The following is a 20,108-nucleotide window of genomic DNA, read 5'->3' on the forward strand; positions in this document are numbered from 1 at the left end:
TGTCTTTTCTTTTTTTTTTTACACAATACGTACACGATTTGGGAAAAAGAGACAGCTTGTGGACGTTAGTATCGTCCTACGTGTTGTATGTTCCGTGGTAGGCATTCAGGCCTTCTTTCCTTCTTATGTCGGGTTTTAACTACTGCATACAACTGGCACCAAAACGGCTTAAAAATTAAGTTATGTAATTTTTTTAAATAAGATTTTTAATCGTTCGTAATAAAATAGATAGTTTTATTAACCTTTAAAAAAATACACTCAAATATTTATCGAGAAGGTTATAATTATGACAAATACAGAACCCACTTGGTGTTACAAAATGATAAAATTGCACTAAATAAATACTTGACTTGAGTATTAAAAAAAAAATCGAAAAAAATATTCAAACTATTTAGCGCGTTGATATCTTTTATATTACTCCACCAATCTTCTCAACTCAATCGTACATAGTATAATTAACAGAACAGAGAAAGATAAGAATTATAAAAGAACATAATATAGTAACTTTCATCCCGATAAAAGTACTTTTCCCGTTGGAAATTGACGTAACGCGGGTGAAGCCGTGGGCAAAAGCTTGATCAGTTTTATAACCTAGTCGTCGAGTTCCTTGATGTGTGTTGCTAAACCTGGATTAATAGAAACTGACAATTTAATTTGATAGTGTTATAATTATTGTATGTGTTAGATTTGGTGATATTTTACCTGCCGCTATAAAAATATTCTTAAGAGAATTGTGGACAACATGTTAACATCTAAGTTTTAAGCATTTACTTATTGTTATCAAGAGTTAAAAAGTTAAAAAAATCAATACATATAATAAAATTGAAGAAAGTCGAATTTGTACATTGGATATTTTTTTTAATTCTTCATGGAATATACTTAGTTACTGATATAGATGACGAAAATATAGTTTTGGAAATTTTTGTCTGTCTGTCTGTCTAAACGCGCATCACTCGAAATCTACTGAACCGATTTGCTTGAAATTTGGTATGTAGGTACCTTATACACCGGGTTAACATCTTAGATACATTTCATCCTGGTAAATGGGCAGGTTCCCGTAGGATAATTAAAAAACTAAATATGATAGGAATCAAAAATGCCTCGGAATCCTGGGCTAACATCTTATAGACATTTCATCCCGGAAAATGAGGAGGGTCCTGTAGGAAAATTAAAATAAAAATCCACGGAGCAGATTTACTTTAACCACCCACCTGGCGCCACCAAGACATTTAAAACGCGCTAATGGTTTCGCTCAGACAAAATATATATATATTGTACTTCCGAAACTTTATTTTGAAATAAATTAGTATTCAGCCAGATCAACCAACATATCCATACTAATATTATAAAAAGGTAAGCGTTTGTGAGTTTGTATGTTTGAGGCGGGGTGGGTAATCTCCGATGTTACCAAACCGATTTCAAAAATTATTTCACCATTAGAAAGCTACATTATCCAAGATTGCTATAGGCATTTTTGCTTTGAATTAAATAAATTGGTATTCAGCCAGATCAATCAACATTTATAAAGTGATCCGAAAAAAAAGCGCTAACGAAAATCTTTGCGTTCGTGCGCCGGCCCCACCACTGATTATACATACACGCACACAATGTACTACAAAAATAAAGGTTTTTAGTAGATCCATAAAAATGTCCGCGGTACAATAAATAAATAAATATATTAGGACACATCACACAGATTGAGCTAGCCCCAAAGAAAAAAGAAAAGATCATTTTCCATCATGACCCGACCGGGGATCGAACCCGGGACCTCTCGGTTCAGTGGCAACCTTACCACTGCGCCATCAACGTCGTCAAATACAATACTATCTACCTTTTATAATTAAGTATCTATAAGGCATTTTATATGTAAAAATATATTGTAAACGAAAAGGTGCATTTTTACAATTATTATTGTACAAGCATAATAATCCTTATGATTAAACGTACTGAGTAAGTATTGAGATTATTTCATCATCAAGAGAATTTCACAAAGATAAATTTTGCCCTTTATAGCACATAAATTGGATTAATAGATTCTGAAATATCGTGAAATTAAAAAATACGCACGCCGTACATAGTTTTATATTGTTGAACACGGCACGCGGCGACGGCGGCTCGCGGTGTAACGCAGAGCGCGGTCACAGCCCGCAACGAGATTTGTACTTGATACCTACTTATATCGTGCACAAGGTAATTTTATTTATTCTCGTTGTATTCATACAAAAATTGTTATCAGTTTTCAGAACAACTTTCTCTGTCTACTTTCTTTAATTCTTTATTAAAACAACATTATTAGTACAAAATAATACAATTGTGCATACATATGGACGACCTCGGTGGCGCAGTGGTAAAGTTCTTGCCACTGGACCGAGAGGTCCCGGGTTCGATCCCCGGTCTGGTCATCATGGAAAATGATCTTTTTCTGATTGGCCCGGGTCTTGGATGTTTATCTATATATGCATTTGTTATAAAATATAGTATCGTTGAGTTAGTATCCCATAACACAAGTCTCGACTTACTTTGGGGCCAGCTCAATCTGTGTGATTTGTCCCAATATATTTATATATATATTTATAATGGTGGGCCTATTGCTAAGCAATCTCTTCCAGCCAGCCTTTGGGTAGTGAGAGAGGATAACAGAAGAGAGTGGGCGCATTGTGGGCGCAGTAATGTATCGATATATAAGTATATAAAACTCTTTCGTTACTGAGTGACTGACACTGACAGACAACGTACACCCGAAACTGCTGGGCGGGAAGCTGAAATTTGGCGGGTGAGAGAATTTGAGAGGTGAGTGTAGGTAACGAAGAGAGGATTTTTGGAAATTCTACTCAGAAGGGGGTGAAACTTTTTGTAGTAAATAACAGTAATAGTAAATATAAAAAATGTTTAATTTATGTTTGTGGTTAAGAAAAAACCGGGACGTAAAACGTCATGGAAACTGGGACGGCACGCGTTGCAGAAAGCGGGAGTGGGAGTACGAGCGGGAAATGGGAAGAAGACACGTAGTGGGTAACGGGACGGGACACATTGCGAAAAACATGATGACACATAATATGTAGGAAACGGTACGGGATATCTTACATTACATAGCAGGAAGCGGGATTGGACAAGTTTGCGGGACGAGACACGCGGCGGATACAGAAAATTGAAGTAAAGATGAGAAAAAATGCGACTTTGAATCATTGGTGTGACGTTTGGGTGAAGTAAATAAAAGTTCAACCAAGTCCACAGATAATAATTTTATTTAAAGAAAATAAATACAGGGTTGAGTCCTACTGCCCTATGCCGTGTTCTAAATCCTGACAAAGAGGTACTGCCCTTAATCGCGACCAGTCTTCGGTCAATGGCTACGCTGGGATGGTCGGTCGTACGGACAGCACTCAGCAGTCGCAGGGTGGTGCGCAATGATATGGCTGTCGTCTCAGCCCTAAACTCGGACCCTGGAATATGATGTCCAGTATAAATTCAATGACCTACTAAGCCCTTGACCAGCCAGCCACGCCCAGAAGCAAAGAAGGGAATAAGTACCTAGTTTATACCAAGTAGGCATGAATGTGGCTGATGGTCAAGGAGAACAGAGTTACAAGAATCAGTTATTATTATCCTGATAAAATTTAAGTGAGAAAACCAATATTTAGAATTTTAACAAATGAACAATATTGAAGGTAGAATTTAAAACTATGGCTGATGCAATAATTTAACAGCTAACGGCCATTTTATTACATTGAATATTGAACACTGCTCAGTACATAAAAGAATAAAATAACACAATTCACTAATAAAACATACTAACGTAATATCCCTATAAAATACAGTGTAGGTTCACCACTTACCGATTCACGGGTAATAATATTGCACACACAAAACTTTGAAATTAAACTGAAGAGAAATTTTACACTTTAGAAATTCTAGTCACAGTGTGTAAAAAAAACTGGAGGAATTAATTATCAGCGTATTTAAATTTTTTGAACACTGCGTTGAGATGAGCGTTTACGTGTCCGCTGTATGAAGATCAAAATCGCTTTCCGCGATCGCCCGCTACGCGCCCGTTTATGTGGGGACGAGAACAAAGGACCGGTCGTATGTTGCAGTGAGAACGAACAACTAGCCATTATTGATGTGACCAACTTACGTACCTATGTTTTAATGTTTTTGTTTATTTGTTTGTTATTTAGTGATTTATTATTGTATTAGTAGGGTTTTAGTTATAGTTTTAATGTATATAGTGTTTGTATTTTTATTTTAGTTTAATTAGGTTAATATTTCATTAATTATTTTTTTTTTTACTTTTGTTTTATGTTGAATTTAGTTTAAATAAATAAATATATGTTACAATACCCCCTCTCGTCCTCAAGGATTTTATTTTATATAAATAATAAAATCCGCTAAGCGAGTTTTTTTTTTTTTTTATAAAAACGAAGCTTTTATATTGTTTTTTTTTTTTTTATTTTTTTTTTTCTTTTATACATCTACATACATACATCTTCATTTATCTTTCATCCGTCCAAACAGCCGTAGTGACTATTTCATTTATGTTACTATGGCAGTTACAAACTAAGTTCAGTCAGTGTTTTGTTATCTGACTAACTTAAAAAAAAAATGTTAGGTACATCGCTTCATTTAAGTTCTAATAAATTCAATATGAAAGAGGTTGGGTATAATTTATATATATTTATTTATTTACAGTTACTAATTTTAAATCTTTTATATGCCAAGTCCCAATATCTTTACCAGACATATCAGCCAAATTGTAAATTAAAGGAGACTTTTTACCTATTATCCGACACTTTATATATTTCGGTGCTAACTTTTTACTAAAATACTTGTCCTTGTCACTCTGAACATAAGCTCTTTTCATGACAGTATCGCCAACATGAAATTCTGCTGATTTGCGTCTTAAATTATAATGAGAGGTGTTTTTTGTATGAGCCTGAAAAAGTTTGAATTGGACATCATCAAATATCTTAGACAAACAACCCAAGTTTTCGGCGTAAGCATCGCGGGGTAAAAATATCAACTCATTACCTATGTCGTTATCGACGTAATGTGAGCCGCAAGTGACCAACTCTCTTCCAAAAACAAGGAATGAAGGAGTGTAGTGAGTTGCTTCGTTGACCGAGTTGTTGATGGCAAATTGGATAGATGGTATTTTAGTGTCCCAGGACCTATGATCATCATCAACGAACGTTGATAGGGAAGTGATAATTGTCCGGTTGTAACGTTCAACGGTGTTAATTTGGGGAGTATATTTAGGTGTGAAAAATATGTTCGGAATTTTATACTTTTTAAAGAGATTGTCTGTGAGGTTACTAGTAAACTGAGTACCGTTATCTAGGAAAATGGTCTGCGGTATGCCATGAACAAGAAAAACGGAATCTTCTAAAATTTTAATTATGTTTTGCGATGTGGCATTTCTAATAGGGAAAATAAGGCAAAATTTAGAAAAACAACACGTGACTACAAAAATATATGAATTTTGCCTGCGAGTTACTGGCAAAGGGCCCATCAGATCAATAGAAATTACTTGAAATGGACGAGAACATTGTTTGGGACGTCCCATTTCACCCAAGGTAGCGTGATTTTGTATTTTATAAGCTAGGCATTTGTCGCAAGAGGAAATAAATTTGACAACGTCACCATGCATACCCGGCCAAAAATAACGCAAAGCAAGGCGTTTATATGTCTTAAATATACCGAGATGTCCGGCCGTAGGCTCGGAATGATTTTCAAAAATAATTTGCTCACGCAGTTCAATGGGAATGACTTCTTTCCAAGCAAATTCTGAATTTAAATTAAATTTTTCTTTACTTAAACGATATAGGGTGTTGTTTTTGACTAAGAAATTTTGATAATTTTGGGGGTGGTTTATGCAACCATTATAAATATTTCTGTACCAAGTATCAGAAGTGGTACTGATTAAATTGTTTGAACTTATGGCACTTACGGGAATTGCACGAGATAAGGCATCGGGAATAACGTTATCGGAACCGCGACGATGTCTAATATCAAAATCGAAAGAGGAAAGGCGCACACCCCAACGAGCCAGTCTACCTGTCGGATTGTTTAGGGACAAGAACCACTTTAGTGCACTGTGGTCGGTGTATACTATAAACCGCTTTCCGTTTTCAAGGTAGCACCTCCAATGCTCCAGAGCAGTAATTACGGCCAACGTCTCACGCTCAGTGATGCTGTAATTCTGTTCTGAGGCTGACAAAGATCTACTCATGTAAGCTATTGGATGCTCCCTCGAATTAATGGTTTGCGTGAGCATAGCACCAACTCCTACATTGCTGGCGTCCGTATGGACTTCGAAAGGGAGGTTATAGTCAGGACAGGATAGTACTGGTGCTGATACCAGACACTCTTTAAGTTTAAGAAATGCAGCATCAGCTTCATTAGTCCACTTAAAAGGCGGCGCGTTCTTTTTATTGGACGTCAGTTTATTTAGGGGAGCGGCTATAGTGCTGAAGTTTGGAACGAAACGACGGTACCAGGTGGCTGTTCCGAGAAACCTTTTTACATCCTTTTTATTTGAAGGTGTAGGGTATTGGAGGATAGCCTGCACTTTTTCTGGATCAGTTCTCAGACCATCATTGTCAACGACATAGCCTAGGTATTTGAGACGGGATCTAAAAAATTGACATTTCTCAAGATTTATTGTGAGATTAGCATGTTTAATCTTTTGCAGGACTTTTACTAAAGTTGAAACATGGCTGTCAAAATCATTACTTACTATTATGATATCGTCCAAATAAGCAAACACTTTTTGGTCGAATTCTCCAAAGAGAATGTCGACAAGACGCTGTTGTGTAGCCGGGGCGTTGGTCAATCCAAACGCGGTGCGCTTGAACCTGAACGTACCTCGCCCTGGGACATAGAAAGCCGTCTTATCTCTGTCATCGGGATGGATATTAATCTGCCAAAATGCCTTGGATAAATCGATGCTGGATAGATAGCGAGCATCTCGAAGATTATCCAAGATTTCTGAGACATAGGGCAGATTATACGCGTCTTTTTTCGTGACTGAATTCAGTTTTCGACTGTCGAGACAGAAACGAGGTTCGCCGTTCTTTTTCGTCACTATCAAAACAGGGGACGACCAAGCGCTTTCACACGGTTCCACAACGTCAAGTGCTAGCATTTCGTCGACTTGTTCAGCGAGAATACGTTGCTTCTCCGGTGATAAGCGGTAATAACGCTGTCGAATGGGTTGCGTATCCCCAGTATCGATGCGGTGCGTAATTAAATGCGTATTGCCTAAACCTTTGACCTTTGAAGAGATCTGTTCAAACTGACTTATGACGTTATCGGCCATAACTCTTTGGGACTCGTCTAAGGTCTCATAATCTTGTAAATGGGCTTTAGGGTCATGAAAAGAAGTTAAGTTGTCATTAACAGTACATATATTAACAGAATTTAGGTATTTAGGACAAATGTGGAACTTACGCCAGAAATCAATGCCCAGAATTAAATTATTTTCTACTTCTGGAACAACAAGAGCTTCAATTATGTGAAATTGGTCCTCAAAATGAATGGGAAGATTCATAGAACCAACACTTTGCAATTTTTGGCCTCCAGCAGCGATAATAAATGTAGGGTTGGCCTCGTTACTACTTAATTGAAGTCCCTTCCTTATCAAAGTTTCATGAGCTTTGTTACCTATGATTGTGACAGCGGCACCAGAGTCCAGTAAGCCCGCAATACACAAATCATATATTTTAATAGAGGCATAAGGCCTAGAATCGTTATTTGGTTTATTAGACAGAACTGCAGTAAGCTTATAAGACTTGAAAAAATTTGAGATGGTTTGCAACCAACGTTGCCAATCATTTTTATCAAAATGATTAATACTACAGTTCCGGGTATTCAGTTTTTTTGGACTGATTTAATACCTTTTGCCTTGTTACAATCAGGGCATTGCGGGGTTTTAACATCTTTTTTGCCACAAACAAAGCAGAAGATGTTACTCTTGTCAGCCGTACATTGGCGTAAACCATGAGAATCTGTACGACACCTTGGACAATAACGACGTTTAGGCGTATCTATAGCATGTATAAATTTATGGTTTTGTTTAAGTTGATTTTCCGAATGATTATTGAAATTTTTATTATTGTTATATGTGTATGTTCTGTTATTGTGATTATAATTTTGATTATCCGTATTATTATGTGCATTTTTGTTATTAAATTTGTTAAAAAAATTGTAATTTTGATTAAATTTTGCTTTGGATTTAGAGTAGGCAAATTCGGGTGCTAAAGTATCTGACGAAGGAGCTGGTGGTTCGCGAAAATGCAATAGGCGTGCTTGAACTTTTTCGAAATTAGTGCAAAGAGATCTTAGTTCATCAATTGATTTAATTTCGGGAGAAGAAGCTAATATAGTTGAGTAGCAAGGGCGGATGTTATGCAGAATAATTTCCAGTTTACTATCTTCTGAGAGAGTTTTCGAAAGACGCGAAAACAATCCAGACATAATAGATAAATAAATAACTATGTTTTCTGATTCACCCTGCGTCCTCGAGCGAATTTCTGATAAAAGTCTATAATCATAATCAGACCTATCGAAATCATTTTTTAAAAGAACTAAAAGGCTATCCCAATCTGAAATAAGATCTCTATTGCTGCGAAACCAGTGTAAAGCGTCTCCAGTAAATATTTCGGTTGCAAATGAAAGCAACTTATTGTCAGAAATATTTCGCGCCTGTTTGAACTCAATTGCCCTTTGAACAAAAGATCGAACGCAAGTTTTGCCATCATATTTTAATTTAATAATATCTTGAGAAGATCGATCACAAGTTACAGATATGTTCATTGGGGTGGTTGATATGGATGATTCACTGGTACCTTGACAAAGCAATGGATCAATTATGTCTTTATCTTTAAGAGATTGAACTTTATTTGTGTACATTTTAAATTGGTCAACGCAAGAACCATAAATGGCTGATTCGGTCCCACTACTATGTATCCTATTTAAGCGATGATACAGATGATTTAATAAATTTTTAACTCTTAAAACGTTATTACGATCGAGCTCGGTACCCTCGATCGATGACTTAATCTTTGTTAAAACATTTGAAACTCCTACGAGGTCCTCAGCTGTACCAAATGGCGAATCTAAAATGTCTTCCGATGGAAAAATGGGAGCTAGTTTAGCGATTTGCTTCCTAAGCTCTTGTACGGTGCTTTCAGGGTTAGAACCTCTGATTGCCACTTCGTACTCTAATTCAGACTTCTGGAGTGATAAAAATTTAATAGGAAAAGCCATATTTAAAAGAGAAAAAAAAATATATATATACCGGCAATAAGTAAATGGTGAACCAAAACCGTAAAAAAAAATCTCTGTTCTTTACAAAATTGTGACACGAAGAACGTTTAAGGTTGCTAAATAAATGCAAAGAAAAAATAAAAATAAAAATAGGCAAAAGAAAAAAAAATTTAAATCACACAACACAAAACCAAAAAGAAAGAAAGAAAAAAAAAAAAAGGCACATAAAATTGCAACTAGTGTGTAGCACAAACACAAAATAAAAAAAACCGATTTGGACAGTTTACAAAATGACCGAATTACTGACTACAACATAGATTAGCAATTTTAAAGTGCGGCGGTAGTTTAAGAAAATTGTTCTGGCAAGATAAAATGTTAACAAAACAACGGAAATTTTTAACAATAATAATAACGACTAAATAGAATGTAAAAGAATAGACGTGTTTAGTGTTACACCTTAGCTGCTTGCAACCAAAAGTAAAATGAAACGTTTCACAAAACAAAAGAAAAACAAAATAAAGCACACAAACATGCAGCTACTAAAAGGAAGTAGAACTACGGCATAAGAAAATAATAAATTTAAACACGTTGAGCGCCAGTGTGACGTTTGGGTGAAGTAAATAAAAGTTCAACCAAGTCCACAGATAATAATTTTATTTAAAGAAAATAAATACAGGGTTGAGTCCTACTGCCCTATGCCGTGTTCTAAATCCTGACAAAGAGGTACTGCCCTTAATCGCGACCAGTCTTCGGTCAATGGCTACGCTGGGATGGTCGGTCGTACGGACAGCACTCAGCAGTCGCAGGGTGGTGCGCAATGATATGGCTGTCGTCTCAGCCCTAAACTCGGACCCTGGAATATGATGTCCAGTATAAATTCAATGACCTACTAAGCCCTTGACCAGCCAGCCACGCCCAGAAGCAAAGAAGGGAATAAGTACCTAGTTTATACCAAGTAGGCATGAATGTGGCTGATGGTCAAGGAGAACAGAGTTACAAGAATCAGTTATTATTATCCTGATAAAATTTAAGTGAGAAAACCAATATTTAGAATTTTAACAAATGAACAATATTGAAGGTAGAATTTAAAACTATGGCTGATGCAATAATTTAACAGCTAACGGCCATTTTATTACATTGAATATTGAACACTGCTCAGTACATAAAAGAATAAAATAACACAATTCACTAATAAAACATACTAACGTAATATCCCTATAAAATACAGTGTAGGTTCACCACTTACCGATTCACGGGTAATAATATTGCACACACAAAACTTTGAAATTAAACTGAAGAGAAATTTTACACTTTAGAAATTCTAGTCACAGTGTGTAAAAAAAACTGGAGGAATTAATTATCAGCGTATTTAAATTTTTTGAACACTGCGTTGAGATGAGCGTTTACGTGTCCGCTGTATGAAGATCAAAATCGCTTTCCGCGATCGCCCGCTACGCGCCCGTTTATGTGGGGACGAGAACAAAGGACCGGTCGTATGTTGCAGTGAGAACGAACAACTAGCCATTATTGATGTGACCAACTTACGTACCTATGTTTTAATGTTTTTGTTTATTTGTTTGTTATTTAGTGATTTATTATTGTATTAGTAGGGTTTTAGTTATAGTTTTAATGTATATAGTGTTTGTATTTTTATTTTAGTTTAATTAGGTTAATATTTCATTAATTATTTTTTTTTTTACTTTTGTTTTATGTTGAATTTAGTTTAAATAAATAAATATATGTTACAATATGTTTACCAGTCTTACAGAGTACGCGATAAAATTACTGAGATTTTGCTATGAAATTCACGCGGGCGAAGCCGCGGGCAAAAGCTAGTCTTTAATAAAAATTATAACGAAAATACATTTGTGTAGTCCCGGCCTAAATTTGGATATTCTGAGTTGACGTCAGGCAAACAGCCTTTTATCTTTAAAATTTTAAGCTTATATTTTACGCTAACCCTTGGTTTTACGGTGTCACAGCCTTAAACGCATCCTGGGAATAAGAAAGATAAAGAAAAGACATTTAAAAAGGATGTTCTGTATTAAAACATAAACAAAACATAAAATAAATATTACAATAAATTGAGTTGTACTAACATTTATAAGTCTTCATACGGAGATCCACATCGCACGTTGTAAAAATGATCGCAAACCTGGAAATAAACATTTTGTACATTTGTCATTTTTATGTTTTATTTAGTGGTCCACCCTGGCTTCGAACATGTCAAATATGTACGTTATATACATATAAACCTTCCTCTTAAATCACTATATCTATTTAAATAACCCCCATCAAAATCCGTTGCGTAGTTTTGAAGATCCAAGCATACATAGGGACCAACACTGTTCAAATTAATTTCTTTCGGCATTTCTTCTGAGCAGTGGTCGTCCCGAAATGCCAGTAGTTTGTAGCGTGTGAGAAATTACTATATAATATAAAATTTGAAGTGAAAGAGTGCCTGTGAAGGTCAAATTTCTGAATACCTAAATAATTATACCTAAATTTAATTTTATTTGATTCAGACAGCGGGAAGGGACTTTGTTTTATACTAAATAGTGATAGTGATTTTCACAAATACTGCAGTAAATGTGTCCCTTGATATGCCATGTCTAACGCCGATAGGGATACAGTTCGGTGAATTATGGCGGCTTCGGTATACATTGGATTTCATTGCAGTAAACAAATGCAGTCATACAAGTTACGCAATATTCATCGAATGTTTGACGATGGTGTGCGGCAGGCGTGTGACATGATGATTTTAGAAACTATAATAATAAATGGAAATAAAACACAAGCGATAGAGTCACGTGGAGAAAGTTATAAAGCATTTTTGTAAAAAAAAAACTTATTTCTTTCTATATTGTACTTTAATCTACAATCCTACTATAATCCTAATATATATATTTATGTTTATAACGCGATAACTCGATTCGTCCGATTGGTCCGATTTTAATCATAGAATTTTCAAATTCGTTGGGTCTTCAAAATCGGTTAAGTCGTTCTTGAAATATTCACATTTCTGTTAAAACTCACCAAAATTTATTGTTGTTCGCGAGGTTCGTGGCGAACAACTAGTTTACTAAATACAACTTACTTGGAATTGTTCATTGAAAAGGGTCCCGTTTGCGCAGAGGTCGGTGCTGACCAGGTGCTGGCGCCAGCAGAAATGGTAAGCCTGGTATGGAATCTAATATTATAAATAGGAAAGTGTGTTTGTTTGTCCTTCATTCATGTCAAAATGGAGCATTGGATTGAGATGATTTCTCACGCAACGCAAAAAGAGGGGTGTTACAAGTTTGAACGCTAAATGTGTTTGTCTGTCTACGTGGCACCGTAGCTCATCAATCAGTGAACCGATTTGGATCGTGCATCATAATTGTGCACAGGAATACTAATTCTAAATCAAACAAAAAATAAACAAAATACCTGACAGCCAGCGCTGACGTCAGCGTAGTAGCCCCTCGGCCTTCCGGCGCACGTGAAGTCTGTGGGGGGTGCGACGTGCAGCACGGGGTGGAGGGGAGGCGAGTGGGGGAGGTGCAACACGTGGTAATAGTCGTAGGGCTGTTGCGGCTGACACAGGGCTGTCACTACCGCTGGAAAGTTTTTATTTATTTATTTTTAGTACTATAACGTTTCCAAACATTTATTTTATACTAACTTTTGCCAGCGGCCTCGCTCGCGTAAATTTCCAACGTGGACAATTATTTTTCCGGGATGAAAAGTGCCCTATGTCCTTCACCATATTCCAAACTACATGTGTGCAAATTTTCAAAAAGATTGGTCCAGTAGATTGAGCGTGAAGAGGTAACAAACTTTCTTTCGCATTTGTAATACTAGGTTAGTACTAGCTGTTTACCCGCGACTTCGTCAGCGTAGAATAGTTACTTCTGAGGGCATAATTATATATTTTGTGATTAATGTGTTTACCCATCTCAGATTGCTAATTTATATGATAAGTATTTTTTTGTGTGATAGCCAATTAAGTCGTATTTCAACATAATTTTCATACAAATTTCATCCCCATTAAAATATTTTGGTGGTTGATTTGATTTGTCAAAAAAAGGTAGCCTATGTTTGAATGTAGGTTTTTAACTATATGCATACCAAATTTCGTCAAAATCAGTACAGTATTATAGCCGTTAAAGCGAACAAATAGACATACAGACTATCCCAACTAATATTGTGAATACGAAAATAACAAACATTCAAACAATGTTTGTTTGCTAGCTCTTCGCGCGTTCACTCTCACTATCTACTCAACCAATCTTCTTAAAATTTCGCATATCTATAATTAAAGAATACGAAGTAGGACATAGGGTAGCTTTGATCCCGGACAAAACTATTATTCCCATAGAATTTGCGAAAATCCTGTATTCTATCATAGATGGCGCTGAATGCTAATAAAATAAATTTTGCAATAAAAACACTAGATGGCGCTGTGTGTATCTCAAATACGCTATGGATATTTTATTTCAACTGTCCCAATCCCATTTTGATAGGAAGAAAAGTCAAATTCCCGTGGGCATTTAAGCGTACAAAGCCGCGTGTAACATCTAGTTACATATAATATTAGTATGGATAGCTGCAACCAAAAAGTGGATATTTTTACTCTATACTCGTATGTTCTATTTCAAATTTGACTTTGCAATTCACTTTTCGCACTAGAACCCAGAAGCAATCGCATTGCATGTAAGAAATAAATAAATTGACGGCACTCAACGGCCCACACAAAGCAGACCACTGACCGCAGACATCTGTGATCACAGGTACCTCCAGATAGCGGACAGCCGTAAACGTTCCCATCGCGTACACACGTAGCACGTCATTGCGCGCGTGTCTTTTCTTTTTTTTTTTACACAATACGTACACGATTTGGGAAAAAGAGACAGCTTGTGGACGTTAGTATCGTCCTACGTGTTGTATGTTCCGTGGTAGGCATTCAGGCCTTCTTTCCTTCTTATGTCGGGTTTTAACTACTGCATACAACTGGCACCAAAACGGCTTAAAAATTAAGTTATGTAATTTTTTTAAATAAGATTTTTAATCGTTCGTAATAAAATAGATAGTTTTATTAACCTTTAAAAAAATACACTCAAATATTTATCGAGAAGGTTATAATTATGACAAATACAGTACCCACTTGGTGTTACAAAATGATAAAATTGCACTAAATAAATACTTGACTTGAGTATTAAAAAAAAATCGAAAAAAATATTCAAACTATTTAGCGCGTTGATGTCTTTTATATGAGAACAGTGTAAATTTGTTACGAAGTACCTATATGAAAGAGGCTGAAATATTAATATTTAAATATTGAGCTATATTTAATAACAGTAATAAATATTTATATATTATATATATTAAAGAGATTATAAATACTCTCATACAAAAATAATATTAATACAAGTTTCACTTTGAACGATTTTCTTAGCCCAATAGAAAACTGAATTTAAAAAAGAATAAAATTAACAAAGAACATACCCAACAATAAAATAGTAATATTGAACATCTTGCACACGCCCGAAAAAATAGTGGCCAGTGAAAAAAAAAAAAAAAACATAAAAATTAAAAATGGAACACAGATTTACGCGCGGTTTTGCCACCGCGCCAATACAGATTAAGCTAAACTTGTAATCCATTTGTTTAGAGTGGTCTGATATTGATACTGGACGGGCTTATGCAACAAAGTTTTTTTTTAATCAATCAATCGACGAACCAAGTTCTAGTCGATGGATTCTTTATTCGAAAAAAAAATCGCCTGTTTATTAAATTAGATTGAATTTGACATTTAAAATTTCTTTGCCTCGGATTTGCAAGTTAATTAGTCTACTTTTGACAAGTTTCGTATTACCGCCATCTAGTGGCAGGCAGTCGCATACAAACTAGGGAACTAAACTGTCTACCTGTGTGCAGGTTTCCTCACGATGTTTTCCTTCACCGGAAGCAAGTGGTGGTCTATGAAAACTACTATATATGAGTCAGATTGGTATACAAACTCATATGGGACGAGTAGGATACGAACCTGAGATCTTTCGATCCACAGGCGGGCGTCGTAACCATTACACCAATAGTACGTGGTTATAACTTGTATAATGTCGTCCATTATCTGCAACAGATCGTGAAGGCCGATCAAGCACCTTGCGTGCTTTACCCAGAAATAACCCTAAGGATTAATTTGGGTATATTTACTTTTATTTAGGATAAATTTATTTGAATTAATTTAATATTTATACTTTAGTTTTAATTTTAGGTTAATTTTGTTGTTCTTTATTTATTTTTTAATTAGTTTAACTTTAGTTATAAACGATTTATATGTTTAATAAATTAATATTGTTAAAGAATATGCATGCCCTTGCATATTAAAATAAATTACAGAATAGGGTTGGGGTATTGCTTAAACTTTGACAGTCATAATTACGTCTAATTTGACAGTTACCGCCAACTTTTTTCATCTTTGTATCATCTTTAAGTGTCCCCGGTTGCAGTCCCATTTGAAGCTGTGACGCCCAAAGCCCAGGGTTCGCGGAAAAAATAAAAATAACATTTTGAATATTTGACTATTATTTAACAACCGTCCGCCTGACATCAACCCTCTGTGCCTCAGCAAGAGACGATTACAACTCTCGTCTCTCGTCGTCTCTTACAACATCCACGGGAGGGAATAGAGTGGTGTTATTCTCGAGTGTGACCGTCAGTCAGTTAAATCTGTATGCTATATAAATGCATACAGAAGATTGCCCGAGGCTCCGTCTCCCCGCGAGAGCTGTAGACGTGACATGTATTCAGTTCCTGAAGCCTTGACCCAAGTATGCTACACACTATCGAATTCGTGAGATCTTCGAACCGGATACGATATCTGAGGTCAAGCACTTTTATATTATCAATTAAATAAATAAAATAAATATATTTTTTTTATTTACAGACTGAGCTAGCCCCAAAGTAAGTTCAAGACTTGTGTTATGGGATACTAACTCAACGATACTATATTTTATAACAAATAGGTACGTATATAGATAAACATCCAAGTCCCGGGCCAATGAGAAAAAGATCATTTTCCATCATGACCCGACCGGGGATCGAACCCGGGACCTCTCGGTTCAGAAGCAAGCACTTTACCACTGCGCCACCGAGGTCGTCATTATTATTTCAGCCATCGATTTTTCTTACAGCAAATAAAAAGAAACTAACATATAGCTTAAATTGTAATATAATAGCTTAAATGTGTAATTTAGAGTTAAGGGACAAATGGACTGCTCAAAAATTGGTTCATGGACGTCATGTAATATTCGTACGAAAGACAACATGCGAACCAAAAATACCACCACTACGGTAATATTAGTCCAAAAGTTAAGACTGGTTTTAAATGTATTAATGTTATGAGATGAAGATGATAACAGTGATAACAAACAGCGTTATGCACGCGGCCAGATGTAACATATCATCCGGACCTTAATTATATTAGTACTACTTAATATAAATAAAATTTTTTATCATATTTTTTTACCATCTCATCATCATATCAATAGCTGACTCATTAATAGTGCCAAGAAAGTTGTTGCGTGTGTTTCATTCCACGCAATGACCACGACGCTCGGCCACGAGGAAATACGCCATGATATTAAGAAGACGCTGACCCGTGGTATCACAGAGACACTAATACAACCGAAAGTCAATTTGTCAAAGTGTAAAATGCTCTAGAATAAAATATTTCTCTAGGACACGTGACAGATGCTGGATCACATTCATTATAGATCTATATTAGGATAGATGACAAGGTCAGAAAAATTGTAAAAAAATATGTATGCTCTAGATAAAATCACAATGGTCTTGAGTATATCTTAAATATAAGACCATTGTATAATTCATAGACTGTGTCGTATCGTATACGATCGTTTAAAGTTGTTTAGAAAGTCCAATCAAAAAAATAATAATAAAATTATAAAAGTAAACTCGACAATCGCCAAACTAAATCAACATAAAATAAACGCTATATTTAAACCGCCCTTTTCTTGGCAATGTGCATTGTGGTAGCTACAAATATAAGCCGAGACGTTACTACAGTAGGTATGGCCAGTGTCTGATGATGAGGGATAGCGAAGAGTGTGCGAATTAGAGAAGAAAAAGTAGGAAAGACTCCGACGGTCTATGGGGAAGGAAGAAGGAATGCACCCAAATGAAAGAGACTTTTCTACTTTCAATAAAAAAAATAGGAAAATATCTAAAAAGTGTAAAAAGCTTTAAAAAATACTTCAACCTGCGATTTAAATTAACACATATTTATTAATTAGCTTTATAACTGGCCAGTTGTCAATCAATTAATTAGCGTGGGTGCGAATTTGCAATTAAAAAGCCAGTTTTGAATTTCGAAATTCAGTTCCGATATCAAAAAATCCGTAATGGCGCTGGCGCCGACCTTGTCAGCTGTCGCGTGCCGCTCACTTGAAAAGAAATGACGTTTGAATAGACAGATCATTTATTGTGTATGATACTTGTATAAAGGGTATCACATACAATCAACATAGTCTTTTATAAGGAGGTCGTCGACTGTTGCCATATAGTGAGCTTAACAGTCAACCAGTGTGCAGGTTTCTTCATCGAAAAAAGATTTGTTCCTTCCTTCATTCAAATTCGAACGAGAACCAAAGTACAATGTGTATTTTGTATTGGTTTTGAGAGCGAATATTGTTTGTTATTTCTTGCTAGACCAGCAATGAAGGGAAAAGAATGAAAGAAATCATTCATTCAGCAAGAGTTCGCCACGGTTTGCGAACTAATTTAAAAACTATAATATATTTTTCGCGAATGCTAAAAATCGAATAATTCAACGATTCGATTCGACTCTTGTGGCACGAGTAGGATTCAAACCTTTCTATCCTACCACCTCTTTAATCGCCACTAGTCAAAATAGACAAAAAATATATACAGTGCCACATAAGATTGTGTACACGGCCCCTTATAAGGCCACTCTTACACCACATCAGATACACAAATCGACGATAACACAATAGCATAATAATAATGATATAATCCACTCTTGTTGATAATGTAAGATGTCGCGACTGAGGCCAGCAGAGCTTTGACCCTGAGACAACAAGATTGATTGTTTACTAAGGGCACCGTGCGCTCAAAGTATGGGCCTAAGAATGTTTGAATTAAATGCACAATATTATAAGCAAAAAAAAAAAGAGTGTTATTCAAACGGTCAGAAAATTATTCGTATTTGGGTAAGAAAAAAATATATTTTGCCAGCAAAATAGATAAATGACCAGCAAAAAATATGTGATATCGTCAATAGTAACATCCGGGAGAATAAGTATTATGTGATTGTTTTCAAGTATAGTCATTATCAACGAAGTAAAAATTTCAACTCTTTACCCACAGTATAATAAATATTATAGTACTAGCTTTTACATAAGTACCTACGTAAGCACATAATTTCTCGAGAATACCAACTGCCGTGCCAACTGAGGTGCTCCCGTGGGAATTTCGGGATAAAAAGTACCCTATGTGTTATTCCAGGTTATATTCTACCCGTGTACCTAATACAACAATCTAACCAGTAGATTTGCGTTTTGCGTGAAAAAGTAACAATAACACACATACATCCTCACAAACTTTCGCATTTATAATATAATAGTAGTTGGTCCTTGTTTGAGTAGCAAAATATGACTCTCTCGACCTCTAACTTAACATGAACTTATCACTAGTTCATTGATCAATGTTCGTGTTTGATATGGAGCCAGTTCACTTACTAAGTTTAGGGTTCGCTCTCTCTGGACGCACGATAAACCGATTAATGGAGAAAATTCAAAAGGCAAGGATTAAATATGAAAGTATGTTGTTAAATAAGTAGTTTTATTTTTGATCAGTTGGCACATGGTGCGTTTAAATTGACGGCAAAATGGTGGATCGGTGAATGTCGGCGGTAGACTTAGTTTTAAGTAAATTAACGTCAATAAGTAATGTATATTATATTAAGTTGGATAAAGAATTTAAAATTTAAATTTGGTAATGATTCGTTTTCTCTCTTAATGGGGAGTTATGTCAAAAATGTAATTCTATCGACCCAGCTCCGTTTCTCCTGCGTCTAATAAGTTGTATTCTGTGTATAAAATTTCGTTATTAAATTATCTAAATAACAGTGAAACAGTGACTACATGAAAATCCGTTGATTGGTTTAAAAGAAAAAAGCTTAGAAATGAACAGACGCCGAGTGCAAGCTTTGTTATACCCACTATGTAGTAATTTGGGGATTTAAAACCCAACATTTAGAAAAACCATTAGAAAACAAATTTATTTACTCTGAGAACTATAGAAAAACATAATGTGCAGGATTAAAAAGTCAATCAAGGGAGAGGACTATGGGAAATTTTATCATACCGAAGCGCTTGATGAGCTGAGACAGATATAGGTTGTTAACTTCTCTCTTTCATCTGAACGTTTTTCCGGTTACTTCTTCAGTCCACTAAGTTGCTACCTACCAATCTAGGCTATCAAAAGCTCAATACTAGATATTCTCGTTTTCGACCTCGCTCCCGTTTGAATTTTGATATAACATATAGTCAATAGCAATCTTGGATAATGTACCTTTCTAATGGTGAAAGAATTTTTTAATTCGGTTCGTTAGTTTCGGAGATTACCCACCTCAAACATACAAACTCACAAACGCTTACCTCTTTATATAGTATAAGATAAACATGGCTATCAAGTTTCAAAACTTTTAGCTTTACCAGTTTTAATTTCATACAGTGGTCACCCCTCACGCTCACCTCTCAGAACCTCGCGATTGCTTATTATTGTAGAAGTGGTTATTAAACGACTGTACAAAACAAGTA

The 20,108-nt window shown here is 35.6% G+C and overlaps 2 protein-coding genes across 2 annotated transcripts; both read right to left on the reverse strand.

The window, feature by feature from the left end:
• Positions 1-3,227: 3,227 nt before the first annotated feature.
• LOC128681529 (bromodomain-containing protein DDB_G0270170-like) lies at positions 3,228-11,017 on the reverse strand. Its single transcript, XM_053765504.2, has 2 exons — positions 10,514-11,017; positions 3,228-10,120 (listed from the first exon to the last, which is right to left on the reverse strand). The coding sequence occupies exon 2, from the start codon at positions 9,265-9,267 to the stop codon at positions 7,870-7,872; it is 1,398 nt and encodes a 465-aa protein (XP_053621479.1). The 5' UTR covers positions 9,268-10,120; positions 10,514-11,017; the 3' UTR covers positions 3,228-7,869.
• Positions 11,018-11,287: 270 nt separating this feature from the next.
• LOC128681530 (uncharacterized) lies at positions 11,288-14,872 on the reverse strand. Its single transcript, XM_053765505.2, has 4 exons — positions 14,755-14,872; positions 12,697-12,866; positions 12,365-12,445; positions 11,288-11,422 (listed from the first exon to the last, which is right to left on the reverse strand). Exons 1-4 carry the CDS (start codon positions 14,831-14,833, stop codon positions 11,369-11,371), a joined length of 384 nt encoding a protein of 127 aa, XP_053621480.1. The 5' UTR covers positions 14,834-14,872; the 3' UTR covers positions 11,288-11,368.
• Between the last annotated feature and the right edge of the window lie 5,236 nt (positions 14,873-20,108).

The sequence above is a fragment of the Plodia interpunctella genome, chromosome 27 (assembly GCF_027563975.2).
Source record: "Plodia interpunctella isolate USDA-ARS_2022_Savannah chromosome 27, ilPloInte3.2, whole genome shotgun sequence".
Taxonomy (NCBI): domain Eukaryota; kingdom Metazoa; phylum Arthropoda; class Insecta; order Lepidoptera; family Pyralidae; genus Plodia; species Plodia interpunctella.

Bases quoted from the DNA above. Each gene is read 5' to 3' on its own strand.
- LOC128681530 (XM_053765505.2), bottom strand. From the start codon at position 14,833: ATGTTTTTTTTTTTTTTTTCACTGGCCACTATTTTTTCGGGCGTGTGC. The intron at 12,867-14,754 runs GTATGTTCTTTG...AAAACTTTCCAG, and splicing joins TATTACTATTTTATTGTTGG to CGGTAGTGACAGCCCTGTGT. The intron at 11,423-12,364 runs GTAAGTTGTATT...GTTTATTTCCAG, and splicing joins TTTTCAATGAACAATTCCAA to GTTTGCGATCATTTTTACAA.
- LOC128681529 (XM_053765504.2), bottom strand. From the start codon at position 9,267: ATGGCTTTTCCTATTAAATTTTTATCACTCCAGAAGTCTGAATTAGAG.